We start from the raw sequence: 26,761 nt of genomic DNA, 5'->3' as shown, positions 1-26,761 counted from the left end.
CCACAGCAGACCATCTGGATGTTTGGGGCTCTCTGATTTGACAGAGTTCTTTTTTGGGGGGGGGCTAACCAACGGCCTATTTTATTAATGGCTTTGAATAAGAAAAGTGAAATGCTTCATCGTGTTCTTAAAGGTGCAATCTGCCACTTATTCAATAGGGCCCCAAGTCAGAAACTGTGAGGTCAGCCTTGACTTCTCACACCCTGAATCTTAGCAGGCACCCAGAGTGCTGACTCAGTGGGGGACAGGTGTGCCCACATGTGACCGCTCTTCCCAAACCCTCTCATGTCAAAGAGGCCAGTTTGGACTGCTTCCACCTTGATGGTGGAAGTGGCATACAGACTTGCCCCTCAAAGCCAGCAGATGCAAGAACCAGAGTCAAAGGCTGTGGCACAGAACAGGAGCCACCACACCTTCCCCAAGGGGTAGATCACACCTTACCAGGAGCGGGCCGCAGTCATCAGGGACTGGAGCAGGGCTTTGCAAAGTGAAAGAAAAACCTATGCGCACTAGGCAGGTAATAGAAATGACCAAGATGGGTCACACAGGGAACATGAATTCGTTGCCAACATTCAAAAATCACTAAATTTTATATAAAACTCCAGGTTGCTGGTTTTCTCTTAAGAGAATATGTGGGAGCCTTTGGCCTATATTCTAGCAGAGAAATAAACAGTTACAGCCAAGTAGGGGCCAACCCTTCAGTAAGGCATGCCTTCTCCAGTTTGCCACAGACCTTACCACTCCTCTTTGAGTTATTCCTGATGCAATTTAGTCATTTCTTACTTGCTTGGGTTGTGATCCTTGGGCCAGGGTGTCCTCGCAACTTGGTTTGCTAGGACAGTCCCAGTTTAGGCCTGTGGTCCTCATTAACAGCACCTCCTTTACCCTTAAGTGCCCAGTTTGGACAGTAAATTATAAGGTCACCCTAGGCATAATACACAAGCCACCCCCCACCACACACACACACACACACACACACACACACACAAAATGACCCCTGAATTCACAGAACTACATGTCAAGCACAGAACCCTGTTATAAAGTGATTTTATTAAATTGATTTGGACATACTGTAGGTCAAATAATATTTTCCGAAGATAACAATTATGGACTTTAAAGCTTGACATAAAATTAGTAGCTTCAAAAGTGTTAGTCATATTCCCCAGCAACAGCATGATAAAATAATTCAACTATGTAGAAATATAGAACTCTAGGACTAGCTGGAAACTCGGAAATCATTTAGCCTAATGTCCTCGTTCTGTGAGAAAACTAGACTCAACGATTAGGCGATCTGCCCAAGCTCACACACCTAATAGTAATAAAGCTAGAAATCAAACCGATTTTTCCTAAAACTAAAATCCTACTGATGATATTTCCGCTGTCTCTCTACCAACTAAAAGTCTAGGCGGCTCTCTAACGCCGCAGGCTACCATGACATGGACGAGGGTAAGACACTACAGTAAATCGTAGTCGAGGGCGTCAGGCCTGGAAGGGGTTCCACCCAGGAACCAGGCTGGCCCTCTCCTGGGCAAGAAGGACACACAGGAGAAGGGACTTCCCAAAGGCTGTGAACAGAGCTGTCTGGATGAAAATCCAGAGAGGGACACAATTATCCCCAAACCCCATCTCTAGTTTCATGGCCCACCCACTAAATTATGTGCTCCTTTTAAATCTCCTTTATGCCTTTGAGGTTTTAGTTACACAAAAACCCTTTCCAGTCAAACAGAAAAAATTAATTCAAATATGAAGAGAAAATCAAGCTTTGTTTCAGTATTTCGATGACTATTTCAGGTAATTCATTTCCCAACCTCTTAAGACAATTGACAGACACCACAAACCTGTTCACCCATTTCAGAGCTTCAAAGATCCTTAACTTCCCCCAAGACTTCCTGAGTATAAGGACTACATGTGGGAATCAATGGAAACAGGAATGAGAAGAGAAAGTTAAAAATTAGTTGATTTTTGTTCTCATCATTGGGGACTTTTGGTCTTCTAAACATTCCTTGAGTTCTTCCACATGAGTTTTTAATATCAATCTAGCCACACACACACACACACAAAAAAAAAAAACCAAATGAAAGAAAAAGAAAAGAAAAAAGGGCCTATAAACGTTGGGATACTGAGCAACTCAGTATCTCTCCCCTCCCCGCTGCTCACTCTGCCCCAGCACCTGGCCACCTTCCGCTCCGCAAACATGACAGCGGGGGCCAGCCAGCTGGTGCTCCCAGCCTTGCACGCTCCACTCCAGCGCCCCCCTCAGAAAGGCCTTCCCTGACTGCTGTCTAATGATGCCCCACCCCCACCCCACCCCCACTCTAAATCATCACCCTAGTTTATTTTCTTCATAGCACTTAATCACTATCTCAAACTACAGTATGTATTTGCTTACTTGCGTATCATCTGTCTCCTCCACCAGAAGTAAACTCCATGAGAGTAGGGCCCTTGTCTGTCTTACTCATTGGTATTCCCAGCACCTAGCACAATGCCTGGCACATAGGAGGTGTTCAATAAATACTTGTTGAATGAATGAAGAAAAGGAGAGAGTGACATAGATATTCATGCCTAAAAACGAAGGAATACATGATCCTCAATGAAGGTATCGAGGACTCCTACACATTATTGCCCAAAATTACAGAAACAGACTAAATATTATTAGTGACTCCTCCCACCATCCACTTCTCCTATGGTCTCCCCTAGCTAGTAAGGAGCTCCACGTGCTACAAGAGGAGCCCAAGAGGGCAATTCTGGATGGAGAAAAGTTCCAACTTTGCTTGCTTGCTTCTTCCTCCCTATTTACATTCAGCTATTTCCAAAAAATTCAAGTTAAAAATATGTGATGTAGCCACTAGAAAATTAAGTCTAACATAGAGACACAGTGATTAGCAGAATCCACAACATGTTTTAAAAAAAGTTCAAGGGCATGTATGTCTGCCAGTGACTTCTCTGATGGGCCAAGTGAATGGAAATTATGAGTCACCTAAAATCTAAAATGAAATTTAATGCCATCTAGGAAGGGGTGGATATTTATGGGTACTGTGAGGACATACAGGTAAAGCGGGCTCACAGGGAATAGGATCTATGGAACGATATGTAGGGGCTGAACCAAGGGATAACCTCAGAAATACCAGAACACTGTCTTTGTGGGAGCTGTCCGTTTTCAAATGCATTAACCAGTATGCCTGAATCGAGAGAAGGAAGGGCATGAGCTCCTGAAGGGGGGGATGACTGGGATAACTTTTAGGTAAAGCGTAGACAGAAGGTGACTCAGGAGGCTGGGCAATGATCATGGTTTCCTGTGTTGTATTTCCCATTAACTGAGGCATCAGGCCCAAATCCCAGGAAACACACACCCATGACTGGGACCTCACAGCCTGTCTTGGGCAGACACTCAGAGGGATTCCAGATTCAAAGCCAAGTTGTGGAACACACTCGGCATGAATCAAAAAAAACTAACCTCACATATGCCTCTTCAAAAAGAATGTCCTGCTGGGGCTTGCTGTAAAAATTTCTTGGGTCAATGTAGGTATTTACAGGGTTTCCTTCCTAGTGGCACTTATGGGTTTTAAGATTTTTAACTCTTAGCAAAACGCTCTATATAACTGATATTTTGAGATGGTTTCTCTCCTTTGTATGCACTCTCTGGTGGATGCAGAGGCTGGTGCTCTGACTGAAGGCTTTCCCACACTCATCACATTTAAAAGGTTTCTCCCCAGTGTGCACTCTCTGGTGGATGCAGAGGCTTGAGCTCTGGCTGAAGGCCTTCCCACACCCACAACATCTATAGGGTTTCTCCCCAGTGTGTACTCTCTGATGGATGCAGAGGCTTGAGCTCTGGCTGAAGGCCTTCCCACACTCATAACATTTATAGGGTTTCTCTCCTGTGTGAACTCTCTGATGCATGCAGAGGCTAGAAGTGTGCCTGAAGGCCTTCCCACACTCTTCACATTTAAAGGGTTTCTCTCCGGTGTGGACTCTCTGATGCATGCAAAGGTTTGAACTATTACTAAAGCCCCTTCCACACTCACTACAGACATAGGGTTTCTCACCTGTATGAACTCTCATGTGAATTTGAAGATGTGAGCTCCAATTGAAGGCTTTGCCACACTCATAGCATTTATAGGGCTTCTCCACTGTGTGGATTTTCTTATGTCTGTTAAGTTTTGTTGTAGTACTAAAATCCTTACCACAATCATCACATTTATAGACCTTCTCTCCTGTGTGGTCTCTCCAATGAATATGAAGTTCTGATATATGAAAGAAACCCTTGTCACACTTGTCACATTTATGGGGTTTCTCAGCAGTGTGAATTTTCTGATGCATAAAAAGATCTGCTCTCTCAGAGAAAAATTCCCTACACATGGGGCACTTGTAGATCATTTTTCCTATTTGGTATCGTGATTTAGAGGAAAAAATTTCTGTACGACTACTATAGTTACAGGATTGCTATTTCATAGAGTCTCTTATTTGGCCATTCTGGCAGTTTATCTCAGGCTTGCTCTATTAGGTAGGTCTAAGGTTGGCCTAAGCTTCTCCCTGCCTGTATTTCTGTGGAAGATTTCTTCCTGCATAGTGCTCCTCACTCAGTATTATTATTGATCATAAAGTGACATTTACTTCCACATGAATTCTGTAACTCATGAACACAGAACTTTCCTTTAGATCCTGAGTTGTCAACATTCCAAGGGGCTCCCAAGGTGCAAACCTCTGCGTTTGTAAGCCCCTGGAATCTTCCTCTTGTAGAACAATCTCGTACTTCCCACTTCTAGAAAAAGGACTGCACAGTGTCCCCTGTGGTGGAGGGTCTCGGTCCCCTGTAGCCTCCCCTTGAAGAGTCAGTAGGACATTCTGCCTCCTACACATCAGACAGGAGCCTTCCCAGGAAGCAAGCTCCTCGGGTTCCACGTGTGCCAATCCTTCCTTCTGGGGATTCCCTACATGGGTCTCACTCCAGTCTCCTGTAACAGAAACATAAGTAAATATACTGAAAATGCCTCTTTTCCAAAAATTGCTATTGGTTCCATAATTAATTTCATATAAACATGACAGCAGCAATACAGACCTTTTTTGATCTTGAGGAAGAAGCTCTCTTATCGTCCAGAGAGATGTATCTCTTGGATTTGCAGGTCTGAAGAAGAGAATTTGTAGATATCATGTTCCTGTTCATAGCCCAAGTATATAATCCACTTACAACCACTTACTGTAATTATTTAAACAACGTCAAGGGAGTATTATTGAAAAAGAAAAGAAATCCTCAGAAGACCTGAACATGAGGAGCAGCTGTCCTGCATAAAGGAGCAAGAAGGAAAACTATCTCCACTTTGAACTTCAGAAAGGACAGTGTTTGCTTTAGAACTAAAACATCCCATTTGAGTAGCCTTCCGGTCTATAGAAAGAATAAATCTACGATATACCGGTATTGAACATCATTCCCTTGCTTAATTGTCCTCAATGGTTTCCTGATATACTTAAAATAAAATCCAAACCCTTCAGTGAAAACCTAAGGCCCTGCATGACCTTGCCTCCACTCTCCCCCATACCTTGCTGTGCCTTCTGCTTCAGTCCTCAACACCACAAGCTAGTGCCTGAAATGCTTTCTCCCCCACCTGGCACGTGGCTTGCTGTGTCAGCTGCTCCTCCTCCCTCACCTGAGAAAGTCCCTGGCTGAGACTCCATTTTAATCTCTTGTTTGATTCCTTCAAAGCACATAGAACTTGTAATTATCTTATTGTTCCTTGGTTTTTGATACATCTCTTGTAGTAGGATGTAAATGCCATGAGGAAAGAACTCTGTGTGTTGCTCACTGTTACGTTCCAGTGAAGGGGAGGTGTTCAATGAATATTTGTAGAATGCATCTATAGAATATTTTATGACAACCTCTCTCCTCCAACAGACATATCCCACTTCATTCTGGTATAGAGGCACACTTCCCAGTGCCTTATTACCAGTCTTTTCACAACCAACAGGGGACAAAATACACAACAAATAGAATGATCAGGAAATAAAATAAATCCCAAAATATTTATTTGAACTCTTGTGAGATTTAGGACTATGTTTTAGCAATCTTTTCATCGTTTGTATTCTATAATCAGTAACTGATACTTCAATTAATTAATTAAATGAAATCAACAGATCTTCTTAAAGTAACACTTTCAATGGTATGTTCCATACAAAGACAGGGTAATGGGCAAATGAGATTTCTTCAACATTAAAGCGGCAAAATAAATTGGACTCTTTTAAATGGAAGTGTCTGGATTATGAAATTGAACTAGATACCCAAATTTCAGCAAATATATAGTCAGTGGCTGGAAAAATATATGCATTTATTCTTTGTTCTATAACAACATTTCTAGAGATCCATCCCAAGACATAATGGCAGAAACAGGAAGTGACAGATGTCCTAGGTTATTCACTGAGGCAGTACCTGTCATGGCAAAACTGCAGACAACCAAAGGCCTATCCACAGGGGACTGGTCCAATCAACTCTAGTCCTTCCTCACAATAAAATGCTGCTTAGTGCCTCAAAAAAACCCCCGTCATACTGCTTAGTAAACAAAGCAAGACACAGAACAGCATATATACTATGCTAACTTTTGTGCAAAGCAGGGATGTGAATGCGAATGTATGTATTTATTCACATAACATGCACAAATTAATACGGAGGGTAACACAAAACCGAATGTAAGCAATTATCTATGGGGGAAGAAGGAGCAAAGATGAAATAAAACTTTTCCAAATGTACCCTGTTATGTAGTTTTGGCTTTGGAAATGTGTTTATATATATATATATATATTCCAAAAATAAATAAAAAAAAGGAAAATAATACCTCAAATTTTAAAACAAATGAAGAGAATGAACCTTAATTTTCAAGTTGGTAACATCCACAAAGGGCTTCTGAGTACCACATACTGACTGTACACACTTAGCGGGACATATCCTGTTGACAAAAAAGCTGCAAAGAGGGGCGCCTGGGTTGCTCAGTCAGTTAAGCATCCACCTTTGGCTCAGGTCGTGATCTCAGGGTCCTGGGACTGAGTCCCACATCGGGCTCCCTGCTCAGCCGGGGAGTCTGCTTCTCCCTCTGCCGCTCCCCCTGCTTGTGCTCGCTTGCTCTCTCAAATAAATAAATAAAATCTTTTTTTAAAAGAGCTGCAAAGAAATCAAACGTCTTTCAATAGTTTAATTGTTAGTTATAACAACACTGGTGTGTTTATAAAGATTAAGCAAACAAGTAATTTTGTTAACATTGTTAGGAACCAAGATTCAATGTAAGATAAACCAAACACAAACATAAAATCAAAGTTAAGGAAAAAACTAATCCAACATAAAATTTGACTTATCAGTTTGAATTCATGTCTTTTTTTAGCTCTATCCACCAAAAAGACCTAGAAGCAATGACAACCAACAGCAAAACACCCTTCTCCACCAAAAGACACAGGGATCCTTGAAGGAGCAGCTGATTTCAAGGCCAGAGCAGCATTTTACAAAATGAGCTGGGACATCTCGTTATTCCAGAAAGCAAGAGAGTCATGCCAAAGGAACACCAATGCCAATTTATGAAGAGACTCCCATTGGCCAAAAATGGGACAACTGAGCATCAAAAGGAATAATGAACGCAATCTACTGAAACAAATTAAATATACAAAACCTCAGGAGTTCACAATGATTTCAGGGGTGAGGAATGGGGGTAGAGGGGAGGAGGGAGAGAGAGAGAGAGGGACAGACAGAGGCAGAGAGACAGAGATTCAAGGCACTGAATAAAACTGGAAGTAACTAGGCCACCAACTTTTTACCCTGAAAACTGGCAATTAAAAGGCAAGAACCATGCCTCCACCCTATCTTTCCTCTATGAGGTTTTTTTTTTTAAGATTTATTTATTTATTTTAGAGAGAGAGCGTGGTGGGGAGGGGCAGAGGGAGAGAGAGAATCTCAAGCAGACACCCTGTTCAGTGTGGAGCCCCACGCGGGGCTCAATCTCACCACCCTGAGATCACAACCTGATCTGAAATCAAGAGTCAGATGCTTAAATGACTGGGCCACCCAGATGCCCCTCTATGAACTATCTTTTGAGGTAATGCAACAAGCCAGGTAGTAAATGTGTAACCCTAACGAAATACCTGACCATGACCAGGAATTTTACATTGCAAGGTTCAGGCTGTTACCACCTAAACCCACTCACCGATCTTAGCATTACTCAAAAGAGGAGCAACCAGACCTGTGTGCCCCCCCAATACGATGCGATAGGAAACACACAGCATCACTCTGAAATATTCTTCCCAAAAGATTGAACCAGGACCTAACCAAGACTCTAGACATCATTTTTATTTAAAGGAACAAGGAGGGATAGAAGAAATGCCAGGAAGCAAGTAGAAAATATCAAAGTGTGAGCCAGTCCACAGGACAGCTGCCCATTGTTCCAACAAGTAAATGGCCTGGAAGTGGGGAGTCGTGGGAGAAAGCTACTCTAGATTAAAGAGACTCAAGACCTAACAATCAAATGTAACATGAGGACCTTCTTTGGAATCTGATTCCAATAAACCAGCTGCTGAAAGGAGACAAGTGAGGAAACATGATTAGGGATGGGGTCATCACGTTGTGTAAGAAATGCGGCCAACTGTGTTATTAGGTGTACTAACACCACTGGAGTCATGTAAACAAATGTCAGTGTTCTCAGAGATATATAGTGAAGTTTGCAGGAATGAAGTGACACGAGATGGGTCCAAGATGGTCTTCAAGTGCTTCAGAAAAAAAAAAACAAGACAGTAAAAAAGGACAGTAAAGCAAATGTGGCAAAAACATTGTCACTACTGAAGCCAGGTAATGGACACATAATGATGGATAAACGATAAATAAAATGTTGTACCTCTGTGCGTATCTGAAGTTTTTTATGATAAAAAAATCGGATAAAGAAGACGTGGTCTTCTTTAAAGAAGTAAGGTCTATCCTTCCATAACATACAATGGAATATTACTCAGCCATCAGAAAGGATGAATACCCAACTTTTACATCAACATGGATGGGACTGGAGGAGATTATGCTAAATGAAATAAGTCAAGCAGAGAAAGTCAATTATCATATGGTTTCACTTATTTGTGGAACATAAGGAATAGCATGGAGGACATTAGGTGAAGAAAGGGTAAAATGAAGGTGGGGGGAATCAGAGGGGGAGACGAACCATGAGAGACTATGGACTCTGAGAAACAAACTGAGGGTTTTAGAGGGGAGGGGGTGGGGGGATGGGTTAGCCTGGTGATGGGTATTAAGGAGGGCACGTATTGCATGGAGCACTGGGTGTTATACGCAAACAATGAATCATGGAACACTACACCAAAAACTAATGATGTAATGTGTGGTGATTAACATAACAAAATAAAAATAAATTTAAAAAAATCAGTTAATGCTGGGAAGACATTCTTTTCCTGCTCCTCTTGCAACAACAAACTGATCCCAGAACCAGGTACACTGTACAGACATGAAACTAAACTAAACAAATATGATCTCCCAAATGGCTGACTTCTCCAACCAACTCTGAGCACGTAAGAATGTGCACAGCATCGCAGATGTCTCTGGAGAGAGAGGAGTCCATGGCTTCAGGGCAGGGACAACAGGAGGACAAAGGCGCAGCCTCCCTCCCTCAGCAGCCAACCCAGACACTATGTGGCTTTCCTCACTTGGAAATGAAGCAGTGAGGGTCAGGGCACCCATCCAGACTGGCCTCGGAAGAGACTGACTCCACTCAGAGGGCAAAAACTCCACCCCAAAGCTCAGGGACATGAAATTCCTACATGAACTTCCGCCAGAGTTTCCCTCAAGGAGGAAATCAGTCACCATTCCTTCCAAGTAAAAATGCTCAAACATACCTGTAAGTCTTACCCCATGGTGGGGATGGGGGGTGGGATAAGCCACATTCTGCAGGAAAAGGAAAAGGAAAAAGAAGATAAAGCAAGAGAAACTCCAGCCAATTTCCCACATGACCAAACAAAGAACAACAGGACAAACAGCAGTAAAAAGGATCCCTGCCATAAACTTTCCTAAACATCACCTGCCCCACTACACCTGTACGCATAAAGAAGACTGGAAAGCGAGGGAGCAGGTATGAGCTAAAATTCCTACAAATCGCAAATGCACATGTTCCCAAGATTCTCCCACTCAAGACATGTCTCATATCCAATGATCCATAAGAGCTTTGAAGGGGACAGCCTTTAGAACTGCAGGATCACCCTTCTGAGCTGAGGAAGAAGGAGCCTTGCCCTGAGGTCTCCTGACAGTACCCACGACAACACTCAGTCTCTCCACATGAGACCCCAGGAGCGGGCCAGCAGTCTGGAAGTTCAATCTACAGTGGGGAGGAACTGCTCAAATAGGAATTTAGAGTTTGCTGAGAATTAAGAGAAAAACTGCTTAAATTCAGCCCCTGAAATCCCCACCTTCCATGAAAAAGGGCCTTCCTTCCATCCACTGGAATCTTTGCCTCATCTAAACATTGTGACATGAAGGAACATCCAAATCAGAACTGCCCTCTCAGTACAGCTAAAAATGAGGAATTGGCAAATAAATACCTGATGCTGAGATGCAAAGAAGTAAAAAAAATGAGTCCTAAAGACAGAGAAACTGTCCTGAGGGCATAGAAGCTCTGGGTGCTGGCACTGGGAAGGGCCATCTGGAGGTGCAGGTGCAGGATTCACAGCTGAGAGGACAGAGCTGTCGCCTTTTGAGGGCCGCTCCGGGCAAGTGCTCCCCATTCGAGATTGGGAGGCAGTGCTAACCCTGAACCATAGTCTAAGGCTGTGGGAGGCACACAGGCCCCCACACTGGCCTTAATGTTCCTTGTAGGCAGACGTGCTTGTGGGGGAAGGAGCCCCCTCTGGTCACACCTGCAGGGGGCAAACGTCAAGAGGAAGGACAGAGTGAGGACACTGATTTTCTTCCCTAACTTCAGCCTGAGTCTGATGCAGAATACAGGTAACAGTCCCTCGGCCCTGGAAGAAGCTCATGCTGCGCTGGGAGGAATGGATGTGGATTCTGAAAGAGAGATTATTTAAACATACTTTTACATACATCTTTTACATATGTTATCTCTTTTACATAGCTCACCAAAAAATACTGTTTTGCCTGGGAAAAAAGAGTGCACTAGTTTTTCATGAATTTCTTGTTAAAATAATCTTATGGTTGCAAACCAGGAACTCAAAGTAGAAGGGCCTAGTCTCCACAGGGCAGGTGTTGGAGAACAGAGATGCCAATGACTGAGACACATGGACAGACAGCATCCCACAGGGACGCTTGGTGCCAAGATGACGGAAGGCATCAGAGGAATGCCAGCCATTCAACCACAGAGGGGGAGGTCAGGAAACTGCGACCAACGCTCCAGAAGGCTGGGTCATACTCTGTCCAGGTTAGACATAAAATCAAGACCAATCACCCTGACGCGGCAGGAGAGAGAAATGCAGTTACGCTCCTACAGGAATAAGCAGCCAAAAGCCTCAACATCAGACTCTGCAAATACCTGTGAAGTCAGATGCCACCTAATGCGCTATTCTGAATGAGGCAGACTGTGACTCGGGAGCTACAAAGGCACACACCTGGGACTGCTGCCAGTGACAAAGAAGAGAAATCCACTGCCAGGCCACTAAATCCCCCCAGCCAGGCTTCTGAGGACATAAGCTTGCAGAAGGGCATGCCAATGGGCCCCAGACCGGGGCCAGGGAGACTGAGGACCATGTCTTGATAGCACTGACGACAGAGAAGAGCGGGGCTGGTGAGGGAGAAGGGTTGGTGTGGGGACAGGACAGGGATGCCTTCAAAAGACTGGGGACTAAAAGATGCAGGGCAGCTGCTGTGTGAATGAAGTTCAAGCAAAGGAATGGAAGGGACTGAAAAGTGTATTTCTACTTAGTATTAGAACATCAGGCGAGTATTTCACCCAACACAATTTTGTATCTGTTTCCTTTTTAAATAATCAGGATAATGTAGATGTACCAGCCTATCACCAAAAAAAAAAAAAGTTTTCTACGCTATCAGTCAGTCAAAATGTGAAGGAGCATGCTTTGGAGACCCAAGAACAGAGATCTGTATTACGTATTTTCTTCTTTTTTGAAATGCTGGCTGCACAAGTGCTCATATTATCAGTAAGATGCTGATACCCACAAAACCTCACTCAGGTAATAGACTGGCTTCTCATGTAAAGAAGTAAAGGAGCACATGAAGCAAGAACAGCAGATGATGATGGGTTTGAACCTGGGTGAAGGGGACACAGGGGTACATTTTGTTATTCCCTCTACTTTTGAATTTATTAAAAATTTCCCATAACAAAAAGAAAACCAGTAAGCTTTTGCTGGTGAGATCCCTGTAACGAAGATGTGAAGTCATGAGGAAGACAGACACCGGCGTTCTCAACCGCAGAGCTAAATCAGCGGCCGGCAGGGACACCACTACCCTGACGACCCAGGCACATCACTGCACGCAGATGAGGAGGACGCTGGCATACAAACGTATGAGCAGCTGACCTGTCTCCAGGGAAACCTGATCATTTGACCACAACACTGTCCTTCCAGCTTTCTGACTCTGTTAATCCGACAGCATCTTTCCTTTGTTCCCAGAGGACCTCCAATCTGCTTTTCATGGTTTTCTGTCCCACTAATCAGACCCCGTCCGCCTTTTCCTCCCACTCCCTTTCCTGGCGCGGACTCCGCAGCCCCACCCTTCTCACCGGCCACCCTCCTCTTGCATCACCACGCGAAGGCCATTCCTCAGCTCTGTCATCACCAATAACGGCACGGCCATCTCCAAAATCCGTTCAAGCCACCCACTCTCTGACCACCTGGCGCTTCGTCCCCTGCCAGCTAACCGACTCCAGTAGTCCCTCACCCACAGACTCACAAGCGCTAGCCTTTCCATTTCTCCTATCAGCCGCTCACTCCGCTTCCGTCCACCATGAGAGCTCCTCTCCCGGGCTCACTGCTAGCTCTCTTGCCGCCTTCTCCCTGTCACACCATTGTAATAACACCCTCCTTCTTAAATCAGTTCTCCACCTGTCCACGCAGGCACCCAAGCGGCTGAATGATGCCAGGCTTTACTGAATCCATGATGACAAACCTCAAATGGGCACCAGGCCTCCACACACTCCTCTAAGAGTCTTGATTTCACACTTCCCAGTATTTCCAATTGCTGCTTCACGGTCATAACAGCAATGTCCCTGGTACCCTCCTTTCTCCTCAAATCTCCCGTGTCTCCTCCACCTCCCTCTCTTGGGGCTGATAACCTGCCACGGTAATTGAGAAAACAGAAGCAGCCTGATGGCAGTGTCCTCATCCTCCCACAGGCGCCCCCGCAGCTGGCTGCATCTGCACCCACACTCCCTGCCACCCTCCCCCTCCTTCCTGCAGGCAAGCGCCCTGCTCCTCACAGGCCAGCCCTTCCACTGGTGTGCAGTCAGCTCTTCCTGAGGCCTCTCCAAATTAAATCCTGCAATGATTCTCTTTGCCAGCAACAACTTTGTCCTACCTACTGGTCCATTCCCATACAAACATGTTCTAGATGCCCCTTCCTGAAACAAACTTCTTTGGTTCCCACAGCCCCACCCCCCACCTATCAGCCAAAATACCTCTCTCCTTCACAGCAAAACTTCTTGGGAGCTTCATGCTTCACATTCTCTCGATCAGGTTTCTGTCTCTCCCTTCCCCTCAAAACCACTTTTATCCAGGCCATTGTGACCTCCACATTGCCAAACCCAATGGGCACTGCCCTCGTCTACTAGACGGGACCATATGACACACTTTCCGGGGCTTGCATCATGGCCCCTCACCAGCTGTCCTGCTCCCTCACTAGCCACTCCTTGTTTCCTTTACTGGACACTCCTCCTCCTCTTCTGCTTGACTTCTAAAATGTTGGGGTGCTGCAGGGCACCAATGGGGGATCCCCTTCTTTGCAAGTCTATAATTGCTCTTCAAGTAATCTCACCCAGTCACACAGGCTAAAATGCCATCCTGATGTCGGCTCCCAAGTTCTACGTCTAGTGCAGGACTGCATCACAAACAGCACCCCCAAACCCAAGCGTCAGCGGGCTCCCTCCTCACTCTCCCATCCCAGGAGCATCCACGCAGGAAGCCCGCCTTACTTCCTCATCCCCATATCTGCCTTCCTCCATGATTTCTGTCCTGCCTGGCCTCGCCTCCGTGACCATGACAGCCACCCCAGCCAAGCTCAGACAAAGCCCACAGCTGCTCAATCAGCCATCTCTCAGCTTGACTCGTGCGCCTCCACAAGTCGTCAGCCTAATCTTTTAAAAACATGAATAAAACCATGCCACACCCCTGCTTCAACCCTCCACTGCTCTCTAAAGTGCATGCTCCTTTCTCCGGGGCACATGCAGGACACCCAATCTCACGCCCACACCCTCTTGCACACCACACACCACCTCACTGGCCCCCTTTCCAGTCTTCAAACTCACCAAGCCTGCTCCCTCCAGCGCCTCAAGCGCTCCCCTGCCCACGCGTCTCCCTGATCCTCCGGGAGCCAGCGTCTTCGCAGCTGTGAGGGCGTCTCAGAGGGCCCCGCTCCATTAACCACTTTAGACTGACTCACCTCCTACCCCTCAGGCTCTCTCAGCCAGGGCTCTGTTGGGTTTTCTTCACCATCCCATACCCACCACAGCCGCCTGAGTTAAGTCTGTGTGCTTACGGACGCGTTTCCTTGTTTGTTGTCTTCCCTGCCCCTTGAGGGCCGGCTCCCAACCAGCAAGAGGCGCAGAGAACCAGTGAATTTAGTGAACATCTAAGACTCTTTCATCTCTTTGTCTTCCACGGGGCACCAAGCAACAAATGTTTATCGAGTGTGTGTGCCCTCAACAGTGAGCAAGAACACGCCTAGTCCCTTCCTGTGTGGAAGTTACCATCTGCAGCAGGAAGGCAGACATCATCAAAGACATCCACAAGAAATGTAAAACCCACACTATGCTAAGTGCTACGAGGCAGAGCCGGGTGGTGCTCTGAGAGCCCATGACTGCGAGGGCAGCGGGGCTGACCTGGTCAGCAGGGTCAGGGAAGACCGCCCCAAAGCACAGTCAACCACAATGGACTGTGGGAGTAAGGCCTGGATGAGAAGAGAGGAAGGGCCCACAGGGGACACAGGGCATGGTGAGAATGGGGAGGATGGTGTAGAACTCACAGGTCTTGATCTTTATACTAACAGCAATGGAAAGCCACTGAAGTGGTTAGTTTTCGTACATTTTAAAATGGAAACATACTTGTGTTTTTATTTTTATTTTTAATTTTTAAAAAAGATTTTATTTATGTGAGAGAGAAAGAGAGCACGAGAGGGGTGAAGAGCAGAAGGAAAAGCAGATTCCCCACCGAGCGGGGAGCCTGATGCAGGGCTTGATCCTGGGACTCCAGGATCATGACCTGAGCTGAAGGCAGACGCTTCACCGACTGAGCCACCCAGGCGCCCCACATTTGTGTTTTTAAATAAAAAACTGTAGCTGAAGTAGAGTTAACAGGTGAGTGAAAAGCAGGAGTACCTGGGGGTGAATACGCTAGCGATTACCTTAGTAGTCTAGGACAGGAAGGATAGTAACCTGTACGAAAGCAGCTCTAGAGATAAAAAGAACTGGATGATTTTAAGGCATATTTAGGAGAGAAAAATCAGTCAGATTAGTGGACTGAACACAAGATGAAATGCCAAGGATGACCCTTAGGTTTTCTGTTTGAATAACCGGGTGGAGGTGGGGCCGTTCATTAAGACAGGAAACACTAGGAAAGACCTCAGATTAGAGACTAAGAACATGACTTCAATTTCAGACATCTGTGATATCCAAGAGCAGATGTCAAGGACAGTAGCTGGATGGAAGGAACTGGCACTCAGGTAAGAAAGATGTCAGCACTTCATAAGATGCAAATTTGTGAGCCATTAACATGTAGAGGGTTAACTGAAGCAGTGCCAGGTGAGAAGTGAAGAGGACACACTCCAGCACTAAGAGGACATCCTGCATGATTCCACTTACAGAGTTCAAAACAGGCGAAGTTAGTCTACGCTCTTAGGAACAGAGAGGGCAGAGGAGCTATGCCTAGAAAGGAGCACAGGGGGCTCGGGGGTCCTGGTCACGTGGCTCCCTAAGCTGGGCGCTGGTTTACACAGAGTGTTTACTTGAGAGCTGTGAACATTCATCATGCTGTACCCTGCAGTTTGTGACTGTAGTTATGCTTCCAGGAAAAGTTCAGGGAAGAAAGAGAAATGGGAAGAATTCCACTGAAAGGGAAAGGCAGAGTAGGGGAGAAAAGAAATTGTGGAAAGGCCCGTGGAGAATCAGAGAGTCCGCCTGAGAGGGGGAAGGCCAGCCCTCCGCTGTGGCAGAGGAGACGGCACATGGTGGGAGAGCGCAGGAAGGTGCTCAGTGAGCAGGAAGCAAGGCCATCTGCAGAGGAGAGGGCAAGTGGATGCTGGGCAGCTTGGGAACGCAGAGAGGGTCTCGAATGGTTGTGTGCAGGGCAGGAGAGTGGAGTGACCAGAGAAACACCAGAAGTGGTCATGGGCTTATCACTCAGGTGCTGTGTGAGGAACGCAGATGGATGAGTGTCTGCAGGACTGGGCTTTTGCCAAATGGGAATGATCAAAAGACAAAGTGGCTGCCTACCTGGAAGAAATCATTGCCTATTCCAACAGAAATTTCAGCCTTTGCGTGCTGACAGGGAAAATCATAAAACTGCCAAGGTTTTTCTGTCAACAACTTCAACTGAGCCTTGAGGGCTGCTGGAGTGCCTGTAGCCTTTCCCGCTTTCGCCTGTCTCTGATTCCACCTCTCCCCTGACTCCAGGCAGCGGCCCCACCCCCACCCGGATCGCCACTCCTCAGGGAGAAGACAGAGCGCATCAGAGCGCTCCCTCCTCTCCCACCGCCAAAGCTCAAACACACGCACACTGTCCAGTTCCAGTTCTTCTATCTCCTTTTCCAGGGGAAGAAGTGCCCGTGATCCTGCTCATGGTGCATCCCTTCACCATTCCTCTCTGGACATCGACTTTTTCTTTTTTCATCTTGAATGTTTTCTCTGAAATTCAGACTGCTGGCTCAGGAAATCTAGTCATTTGAAAATACACAATTACTTTGTCATAGTCAAGTGAAAATTACCTCTTTTCTTGTTTCTGAGAAAATACAACTAATCTGACTATAAGAAACTTAGAAAGTACTACCAGTCTTTCTAAAATTTTAGGACTGCAAGACTTCCTATAAAGCATGAAATATAAATAATCCCACTCTGTAGTAGCAGACCCTTTAATTTGTGGGTTAAATCTATTTCAGCAGAGATCAAACGAACTTCCCATCCAGAACTAGATCTGTTAGAACATACAGGTTAAAGTTTTTTTCCCTCAAAGGGACAAGGGCACACTTTCTGGGAAGGATAAAAACAAAAGAAGAACAGGAAAGAAGATATGTCTACGCCTCCACACTCACCCAAAAATCACCACCACCAACGGCAATGGGCTGAAGTGGCCACATGATTAATCTTCCTCACACATGTAGAACAGGCAAGTGTGTCAGAGGGTCTGGAGAAGGCTCTCCAACAAAGATGATCAGCATTACCTCAGATGATGATGCACTAGACTAGTAACTGTGAAATATAAGGAATCCAAATCAACTTCTAGGTCCCTTAATTACTGGGAAGTATTTTAGAAGAAGAACCCTGTGTTCCCAGTTCTAATACATGTTGGCTCTTGCCATGTTTAGTGTTTGATACGTAAGCGATTCTCCACCCAGAAGCAGGCCTACAAGAAAAGTGTCACCATCCTGGATGCTGAACTCTTCTATGTAGGGTCAGAGCATGCATGCATACAGGCATACGTTCTACAAACATTTATTGAGTTCCCAGTATTCGTCAGGCACTGGCCTAAGTTCTAAAGAATCTTATGATGAACAAAACAGCCATGGTTTCTGCATCCATGTGTTTTACAATCTAGGAGGGGAAGGTGACAGGTCCAGTATCGCATGACCCATGCTATCACAGAGGCTCACATCTGTGGACACAGCTGCCCAAACAAGGGGCATCCTAACTAATCTCAGCATGACAAGGAAGACTTCTAGTAGACTCTCCTTCTAAACTGAAATGCAAAGGACAAACTGAGTTAGCCACAAAGAGCAGGAGGGCAGAGGATCCCAGCCTAGGGAATGGCAGGTGTCTAGAGACAGTCAGGATGACAAACCCTAGCAAGTGAAAGTTCAGTATGTAAAAGGCAGAAGGTGGGGCAAAAGCAGGAGTCACACATCAACAGGGTCCTATAAGCAACAGGAACACTTTAAATGATAAGAACTTTTTTTTTTTTTTAGGACTTATTCTTGAGAAAACATAACTGTTACAGTTGCAACACACCTGTACAGTCAGTAGTGGTCTTCCTATAAAGCTAGAATTCCATCTTAAGAAAAACAGGAAGGCAGGGGCACCTGGGTGGCTCAGTCAGTTAAGCGTCTGCCTTCGGCTCAGGTCATGACCCCAGGGCCCTGGGATCGAGACCCACGTCGAGCTCCCTTTTCAGTGGAGAGCCTGCTTCTCCCTCTCCTCTACTTGCTGCTCCTCCCTGCTTGTGCTCTCTCTGTCAAATAAATAAATAAAATCTGTAAAAAAAAAAAAAAAAAAGAAAAGAAAAAAGAAAAACAGGAAGGCATGAGACTGCCAAGGTTCCTAAGAGGGAAGAAAGGATGGGATTCAGGCACAGACAAGGGGTGAAGCATGGTAAAGGCCCCACTGGGGGTTGGAAAACCAAGTTCCACAAGGACATTAGCTCCTGAGTGGGCTGGTGTGCAGCTGCTTTTCTAGTAGGAGGTGAATCTGGCCTCACTACTCCTCCTGGAAATGCTAGTTCAGTTTCTGGAACAGGGAACACTCTCTTCCAATGTGGTTACCAAAAACTGTGTAAAGATTTAACTTGAAGTCCTCATTGCACTCAACACGTCTTTTCCCTTGGAAACCCACACTGTCTCTGAGTCTCCCTTCCACTGTAGCCCAATCAAAAATCAACAGCCAAATTCCCATCTTCTAATTGCAGCACCAACTGCTGACATTCATTCCTGCATGAACTTGTCAATGTCAGGCTGGGTTAACCAGAGCTTTGCAGAAGAAAGTGTACTAGGTTGAATTCAGTCTCTCAAAAATTCATGTCCACCTGGAACCTCAGGGTGTGACCTTATTTGGAAATAGGGTCTTTGCAGATGTAATTACTTAAGATAAAGTATACTGGATTGGGGTGGGCCCTGAATCCAATGACTGGTGCCTTTATAATAGAAAGGAAAAAGAAATTCAGACAGATACATGCACACAGGGGTTAGAAAGCAGTGTGGCAACAGAGGCAGAGATTAGAGAGAGGTGTCTACAAGCCAAGCCAAGGATTGTTGGCAACCACCAGAAGCTAGAAGGGGCACAGGATTCTTCCCTAGAGCCTTCAGAGGGAGTACAACCCTGCTGATACCCTGCTCACACCTTGATCTCAGACTTCTGGCTTCCAGAATAGAATAAATCTCTGCTGTTTTAAGCCACCCAGTTTGTGGCACCCTGGTACAGCCACAGGAAGCTACAGCCTAGGAAACCACCAGCTCTGGAAACTAACACCAGGACACGGAATGCTTTCAGTAACATCTTCCCCTCCACTGATCTCTGTCAGGTCCTATATTCACACAATGGGTCTTTGTTTATTCTTTTGGGATGTTGAATGGGGCAGGCTTATTTCATACTGATCCAAACCCTTTTCACTCCATAAAAACCTGGAGTCATTTCACCTTTGCTCACTTTAGAAGAATACAAGTTATGTATTTCATTTACATTCTTTTACTAAAGAGATTACATTTCACAGAAAAATCTTAATTTTTTCTTTCCTTCCCAATAGTTTCCTCTTTGCTTCAACTTCAATCCATAAATGGTACATTCGGTTTTCACCTCCCCAAAGTCTCTCATGTACGTGTACACACACACATACACACTCTCTCTCTCTCTCTCTCTCTCCCCCCCCTGGTGGGCAGCACGGTAAAGGAGAGCGAGCACAGGTTTCACAGCAGACCAGCCGAGATGAAATGTAGCCTGTATCTACTGTGAGCTCCGTGGCCTCGAGAAGAGCTTTAAGCTGTTCTTAGCTCTACCAAATTACGGTTTTGTGTGTGATGGGAAAGGATACTTTCTTAGAATAAAATTTTAAAGTCCAAAATCAAAGGGAAGTGGGCAGGAATGGAAAAGAATGTTCCATCTGGAAAGAAGATAAAATTTAGTCAGAGAAGACTTTATAGTTGAAGCACAGCTTCTGCTGTGGCTAAGCAGTTGCAGGAGCCTCTCCTCAGTGCCTGGCCAGTGAGGGAACATGGTCCATCCCTGTACAACCAAGACAAAGCCTGCCTGTGTGCCATGGACTGGAATAGTCTGGGGTGCCCCACAGTCTGTGCATGCAAGACTCCCATTCACGTGGCCATGCCACTTCCCTTCCCACAGCAATGATGAGATCTCAGCATCTCCCTAAATCACCATAAACCCTGTCAAATAATCACCCAGCAGAGAAGCCTTAATACCATGTGCTCTCCAGGGGGCCGAGAGATGAATGAGCTCCGGTCTCACACACAAGGCCTGATCACTAGAGAAAAAGATTCCACTCTTCCTCTACATACATCAAACCATGAAAACCTATCATCAACTCAGCAATTTGTTCTTGAGAGCATTCTACCTCCGAGATCTTGAATCCCCAAGCACCTCCGCTCTCTGCATCCACACACGTTCTCCCCAACTTCCCCCACTCCTTAAAATGATCAGCTCACTGAAAGCCACCTTTTACCCCAAAAAGCAGAAATTTCTGCCAACTTCTGTTGTATTACAAAATACACACTTTGCAGCTTTTCCACTTACTAACAGTCTGACTTTAAGCAAGTTATCTAAGCCTAAGACTCAATTTCCTCAAATACAAAGAGAAATAATACTTCTACCTCTATCTCTTAGGGTCATTACAAAAATGAAATAGGAATGCACAAGTCAAGGCTCAGTAAATACTATCTCTTTTCTTTCCTCAATCTGCCTGCCTGCTAAACACAGGGAGTTTGCACTGCTAACTGGGGGCGGCTTCAGAAACTCACACTGAACACAGTCACGTAATCACCTCCCAGCTGCCACTCCCTTTCCAAACTGCACTGTCGCTTCCTGCTAGGGTTACCTCTCCCTCCTAAGCAGCACTGATGGGTCAATAAATCCGGGTGCTCCATCCTCCCACTGTGAAAGCCCAGTCCCCAAGATTCCTCATCACTATTCAGCAGTCAAGGTGCAAGGAGCAGACCTAAGCTTGCCCCAGACTTTCTCTCCTAGTGCCCCATGGAGTAAAGAATGGAGCTCTTCCATGTGGCCCAGTGATGGTGCCCAGGACAGATGTTCAAGCAGTTTCTACTACCATGACCCTCTAGGGCTACCGGGCTCTTCTGTCTTGCCTTCAATTCTATAACCCTTTCTTACCTTAAATTAGCCAGAGCCCTTCTCTGCTGCTGATTAACAAGCAACCCTAACTGACAAAGTGTTCTAAACAGCCACCACCAATCTGCACCCACCTCAGTTCTCCCTCTCCAAAGCTTAAAGTGACTGGGATCAACATTCGCATCATGAAGTAACCGAATGTGGAAAAGGAAAATTGGCTCTGGAAACTTGATTTCAAAAAGGGATCCACAGGGATGCCCAGATGGCTCAGATGGTTAAGCATCTGCCTTCAGCTCAGGTCATGATCCCAGGGTCCTGGGATCGAGCCCCACATCGGACTCTGTGCTCAGCAGGGAGCCTGCTTCTCCCTCTGCCTGCCTGTCTACCTACTTGTGATCTCTCTCTCTCTAATAAATAAATAAAATCTTTAAAAAAAAAAAAAAGGGATCCACAGACCAGCATTATCAGCCTGGGAGCTGGTCAGAAATGCAGAACCTCAGGACCAATCCAAGACCTACTTACTCAGAAACTGCCTTTTAGCAAGATCCCCAGGGGATTCTAACCTGAGACTCTAACACACAGTAAAGCTTGTGAAGCAGTGATCCAGAGGATCAATGTAGTTCTTTGCAAGTGCTTGGTCAATGTCTCATACTTAATGTGAAAACGTTCTTTGTAAACTGTAAGAAAACAAAAACAACCTACTTGACTTCTAACTCTCCCCAACAGAGGACAGGGCTTGGCAGTATTACATGGTGCTTAAACACACAGTGGGCCCACAGATCACTGCTCAAATCCTATTCCTATCACTATCAGTGTGGCCTCAGACCATTTCCTAAACTACCTGAGCACCAGCTTCCTGTCTGTAAAATAGGTCTGTACTACATACCTACTTAGATCACTGGATATGCAAATAGTCCACTGTCATCACAGCCTTCATTATAACAGATATTCTTCATCTCCTTAGTTATGCTCCCAGGTCAAATGGTTCCTAACTACATGAGCTCAGCACCCTCTGACCTAGATCCTTGCTCTCAACATGCTTCTCACAATCTAATAATCATCTCTGTTGATTAACGTCCGTCTAGACATGAGCTCCATGAAGGCAGGAACTGGGTCCATTTTGCTCACCACTGAGTCACAAGCATATAGCATTACGCTCATCGCACAGGACACAGCCAAATGTTGAATAAATAATCCAGGTGGGTGCCCTATTAAATGGCTTCAGGTTTTATTTAGACCCTTCCCTGAGTTGGCAAAAATGCAAAGAATAAATATTGGCTACAGAATGACAAATTATTTTCCTTAAAGATTCCTCTTTTACCCAATTTCCTAGCTCAGAATAAGCTGGGTGTGCTGTGGTATCCATCCACCTCTTTCCTTCTTCCTTTTTCTCTATCCCTGCCTCTCATTCCTCCCATCCACAGAAATTTTTAAAGTATGCTCTAAATTATGTTTACCCACACACATCCTTCACATTGTTTCCTTACTCACACACCAGGTCTGAGGCTCTTCATACAACATGCTAAGAGCCTAACACCTGGCCTGGTTCATCTTAAACAAAACTGTACCCCAGCAAGGGCATGACGTCAAACACCTTCAGGGATCAGGCAGGTAATATAAATGTGGGCAGTTGTCTGTTTGAGACATCAGGGCCTAGTGGGCCCTTCCTGGCTACTCTCCCTTAAATTTAGGCATTCAAATTCCTACAAATAAGATATCAACAGGCTGATATCAAGCCACCAGCCACAAGTTGAGTCCCTTGCAAAAAAAAAAAAAAAAAAAAAGGTAAAAAAACTAACTTGTGAGCATGGGATACTGAACAATTTGCCCAACCTCTTAGAAAAAATAATCTCAGTTCTTTCCAGTTATCGTCCTAGACCAACAGTTCTTAAAATATTGTCTGAAGACTCTTTCAGGATTCCAAAACCCTTACAAAACAAGATCAAAAATGATTTTCAGAATAATACTAAGACATGGGCACCTGGGTGGCTCAGTTGGTTAAGCGACTGCCTTCGGCTCAGGTCATGATCCTGGAGTCCCTGGATCGAGTCCCGCATCGGGCTCCCTGCTCCGCGGGGAGCCTGCTTCTCCCTCTGACCCTCCCCCCTCTCATGTACTCTCTCTCATTCTCGCTCTCTCAAAATAATAAATAGATGAATCTTTAAAAAAAAAAAAAAAAAAGAATAATACTAAGACACTGTTTGCTTTTTTCACTGGGTTGAGATTTGCGCTAAGGATATAAAAGTATTTGTTGGTAAAACTACAGACTTCTTGGCTCCTCACATGAAAACCTAAGAGAGACCAAAGAGTGCTAGCAGTCAGTTGTATTCCTCATCTCTATGGACTCAGAGTTTAAAAAAAAAAAAAAAGCTTCACTTAGGAATACCCTTGAAAAAGCAATAAAAATCATTAATTTTACTAAATCTAGACCCATTTATTATACTTACATCAAATATGTTTATATTTGTATTAAATACATACAAGCATATTTTCTAAACTTCTATTTATCATATCATGTTGGGTGTCTGCCTTCAGCTCAGGTCATGATCCCAGAGTCCTGGGATCGAGCCCCACATCGGGCTCCCTGCTCTGCGGGAAGCCTGCTTCTCCCTCTCCCACTCCCCTTGCTTGTGTTCTCTCTCTCGCTGTGTATCTCTCTCAGTCAAATAAATTTAAAAAACAAAAAATCTTAAAAAAAAAAAATAATAAAATGGGAAATACACCAGGCTGCACAGCAAAGTACAACGGCTGCCTAAGGAAAAGCACTTGCATAACTGAGGTGTAACCTCAACTAGCCTTTTTTCTTGACAAAACATCATTTTTTACTCGAAAGAATGATTGACAAACTGGTTACGCAGACTCAGATACTGGGCGGACATTTGAGGTAACAGTAAACCACTGATGGTATGTTGCCAATGGTCAAACCCAAACCTACAAGGGAAAACTGGGATTTTGGGAAACTTGTGTATGCCACCATGAGTTCTATAGCTTTCCAATATTTGAAGACTTTTCCATTGAGACTGACAGTGATCCTAAAAAATGTGATTTTTTTATATTACATATAATGAAATGTATGAACATTTGCAAGATCTGTGTAACTCAGTGAATCAATGTTTTCCAAATGACCAATGTGTGAGTTAATAAAATCATCACAGGTAAAAGATCTGTTCAAAGTACAAGAGAGGGGCGCCTGGGTGGCTCAGATGGTTAAGGGTCTGCCTTTGGCTCAGGTCATGATCTCAGGGTCCTGGGATCGAGTCCCGCATCGGGTTCCCTGCTCAGTGTAGAGCCTGCTTCTCTCTCTCCCTCTGCCACTCCCTCTGCTTGTGCTCTTCTGTCTCTCTCTCTGTCAAATAAATAAATAAAATCTTTAAAAAAAAAAAAAGTACAAGAGAGACCCATGGATTTTACTCTACTTAGAGTAAAAAAGTTCACTGGTGTGGTTTCAGAATGATGTTGCGACTTTTACAAACCTACCACTTGTCAAGTTTTAGTGCTGTACACAATTGAACTCACAATTACCTGAAAAGGCTACAAAAACAATCCCTTTTCCAACTATGTCATCTCTGTGAGGCCAGATGTCTTCAGCTACTTCAACCAAAACCACAAACTCAAAGTCTGAATACAGAAGGAGATGCCTTCAATTTAAGCCTCATTATTAAGAAAATTTATGAAAATGTAAACATTGCCACTCCTCCCACTACATGTTTTTGGTTTTTTTTTTAGACAATAGCTATTTTTCATAAAAATGCCATCTGTGTTAACACAAAATGTGTTTATTTTTAAATAAATTATTTTTGAAAAATTTTAGTTTTCATTTCAATTTATGGTAAATATCAATGCCTGTAACCCACATCAACAGAAAGCTCTTTGGGGTCCTTAGTAACACTTTTTGAAGCGTAAAAGGATCCAGAAATCAAAAGGGAGTTGAGATTCCACATTAAACATTTTTATTTTAAAGCCTGAAAGTACATGAACAAATGGTAAGATGAACACTTACTCGTGTTAGTAATTTATTACCGAAGTAAGAAAAATGTCCCCCACATTCCTCCACAATAATCCCAAAGTCAAGTTTTATACAAGAGAACTTAAAGATGAACACCACAGGAAATAACTCTCTACCCAGACAGGCGTTTTATAGAGGATTCAGAAATTATCCCATTAGGCAGCAATCCACTAATGTGTTCTTGTAAGACCTTGATTTCCAGGTCCAAGGCCGTGCAATTCTATCATCTTGTTCCCCCTGGACATAATAGATGCCCCTGTTCATGGAGAGAGAACATGGGACATGTTCCCAACTTGGTTAGCAACTCCTCCTCCTCACAAATTATCAGGAAGTGCCAGAAATCAACTCAATCAGATATTTGGCAGTGGTACAACTCCAAGGGAAGGGATAGCTCTGCTTAACCTTTTCCTACAGGCTTTGGCACACAAAATAGAAGTGGAAAGGCCATTTAGGTCCCTGGTGCCTGCATGCTGCCAAGTAACAGGACTAATAGATTATTTGTTCTGTTCCAGGCCAGAGATCTGGGCACACGACAGAAGCAATATCTACCTCCTCACTAATCTCTACTATACCTTCTGGAAATTCCAGTCTAAAGTACACATTAACAGGCTATAGGAAGACTTAGATACTCAAGCCACACATGGACCCAGCCCACTTCCTTTCCCTAGCTATCTTAGTATAACTTAGTCCCATCAATCACTTAGAACTCATTGATCAAGTCTGTGGAATGCCAAACCCATTCTATTTAGCTTTACCATCACCATCAGTCCTGGAATAGAAGATACCAGCAGCCTGGAAGACACCCATTCTGGCTGCCCAGGGCAGGCTCATGGCCCCAAATGGGTCCTTCCTATTTCCCACACTTTTTCTAGTACCCCACTGTTCCAGATACTAGAGTTATTTTTCCTCATTACAGCCCCTCTGCTTGGGCCCTGGGCCACCTCAATGGTAACAGGTCACAGTGAAGCCCCACTTTGTAAGGTGCTAGCCATCACACCTGGGAGGCTTCGGAAAGCCTCTGAAGAACGATCCACCTGGTTTCCCCGGGCACTCTAAAGCACTCAGGCCTCTGGCTGGTCTACTCCTCGAACGTCTTCATCTGCCCTAGCTGACAACACCCCAGAAGGCCCAACTGCCCGGCCACTTTTCTGAGATGTGCTTCTCACTCCGAGAAGTGAACACAGGCTTCCTCGACTTCCTGGGCCAACTTCAGTAACCAGAAGTTGTAGGGGTCAAAGCTGACAGGGGAATTTCACTTATAGCGGTCTAAGCAGTCACCTAAAACTCCTGGGTCTAAATCTCTTGTGGCCAAACCCTTCCACATCAGAAAGCCCAGCCTCAG

At 44.8% G+C, this 26,761-nt stretch overlaps 1 protein-coding gene across 6 annotated transcripts in view; it reads right to left on the bottom strand.

Annotated features, from left to right (window-relative positions):
• Nucleotides 1-1,031: 1,031 nt before the first annotated feature.
• LOC115943672 (uncharacterized) overlaps nucleotides 1,032-26,761 on the bottom strand; it is a 45,208-nt gene continuing 19,478 nt past the window's right edge. For 2 of the 6 annotated variants that reach the window (XM_081802393.1, XM_081802398.1), the window contains exons 3-4: nucleotides 5,060-5,125; nucleotides 1,032-4,955 (exon numbers count right to left, since the gene is read on the bottom strand). In XM_081802393.1, coding sequence (XP_081658519.1) covers nucleotides 3,592-4,377 — 786 coding nt within the window. In that variant the 5' untranslated portion in view covers nucleotides 4,378-4,955; nucleotides 5,060-5,125 and the 3' untranslated portion in view covers nucleotides 1,032-3,591. Of the gene's footprint in view, nucleotides 4,956-5,059; nucleotides 5,126-9,858; nucleotides 9,908-16,907; nucleotides 17,066-17,440; nucleotides 17,598-21,935; nucleotides 22,091-26,761 lie in introns of all 6 variants that reach the window. The other 4 variants (XM_081802395.1, XM_081802397.1, XM_081802394.1 and 1 more) reach the window with 4 other exon arrangements.

Source organism: Leptonychotes weddellii, chromosome 13 (assembly GCF_054177405.1).
Source record: "Leptonychotes weddellii isolate Sample4059 chromosome 13, ASM5417740v2, whole genome shotgun sequence".
Lineage (NCBI taxonomy): Eukaryota > Metazoa > Chordata > Mammalia > Carnivora > Phocidae > Leptonychotes > Leptonychotes weddellii.
Note: the sequence above shows the minus strand (reverse complement) of the source record. Positions and strands in the feature narration are given on the sequence as shown.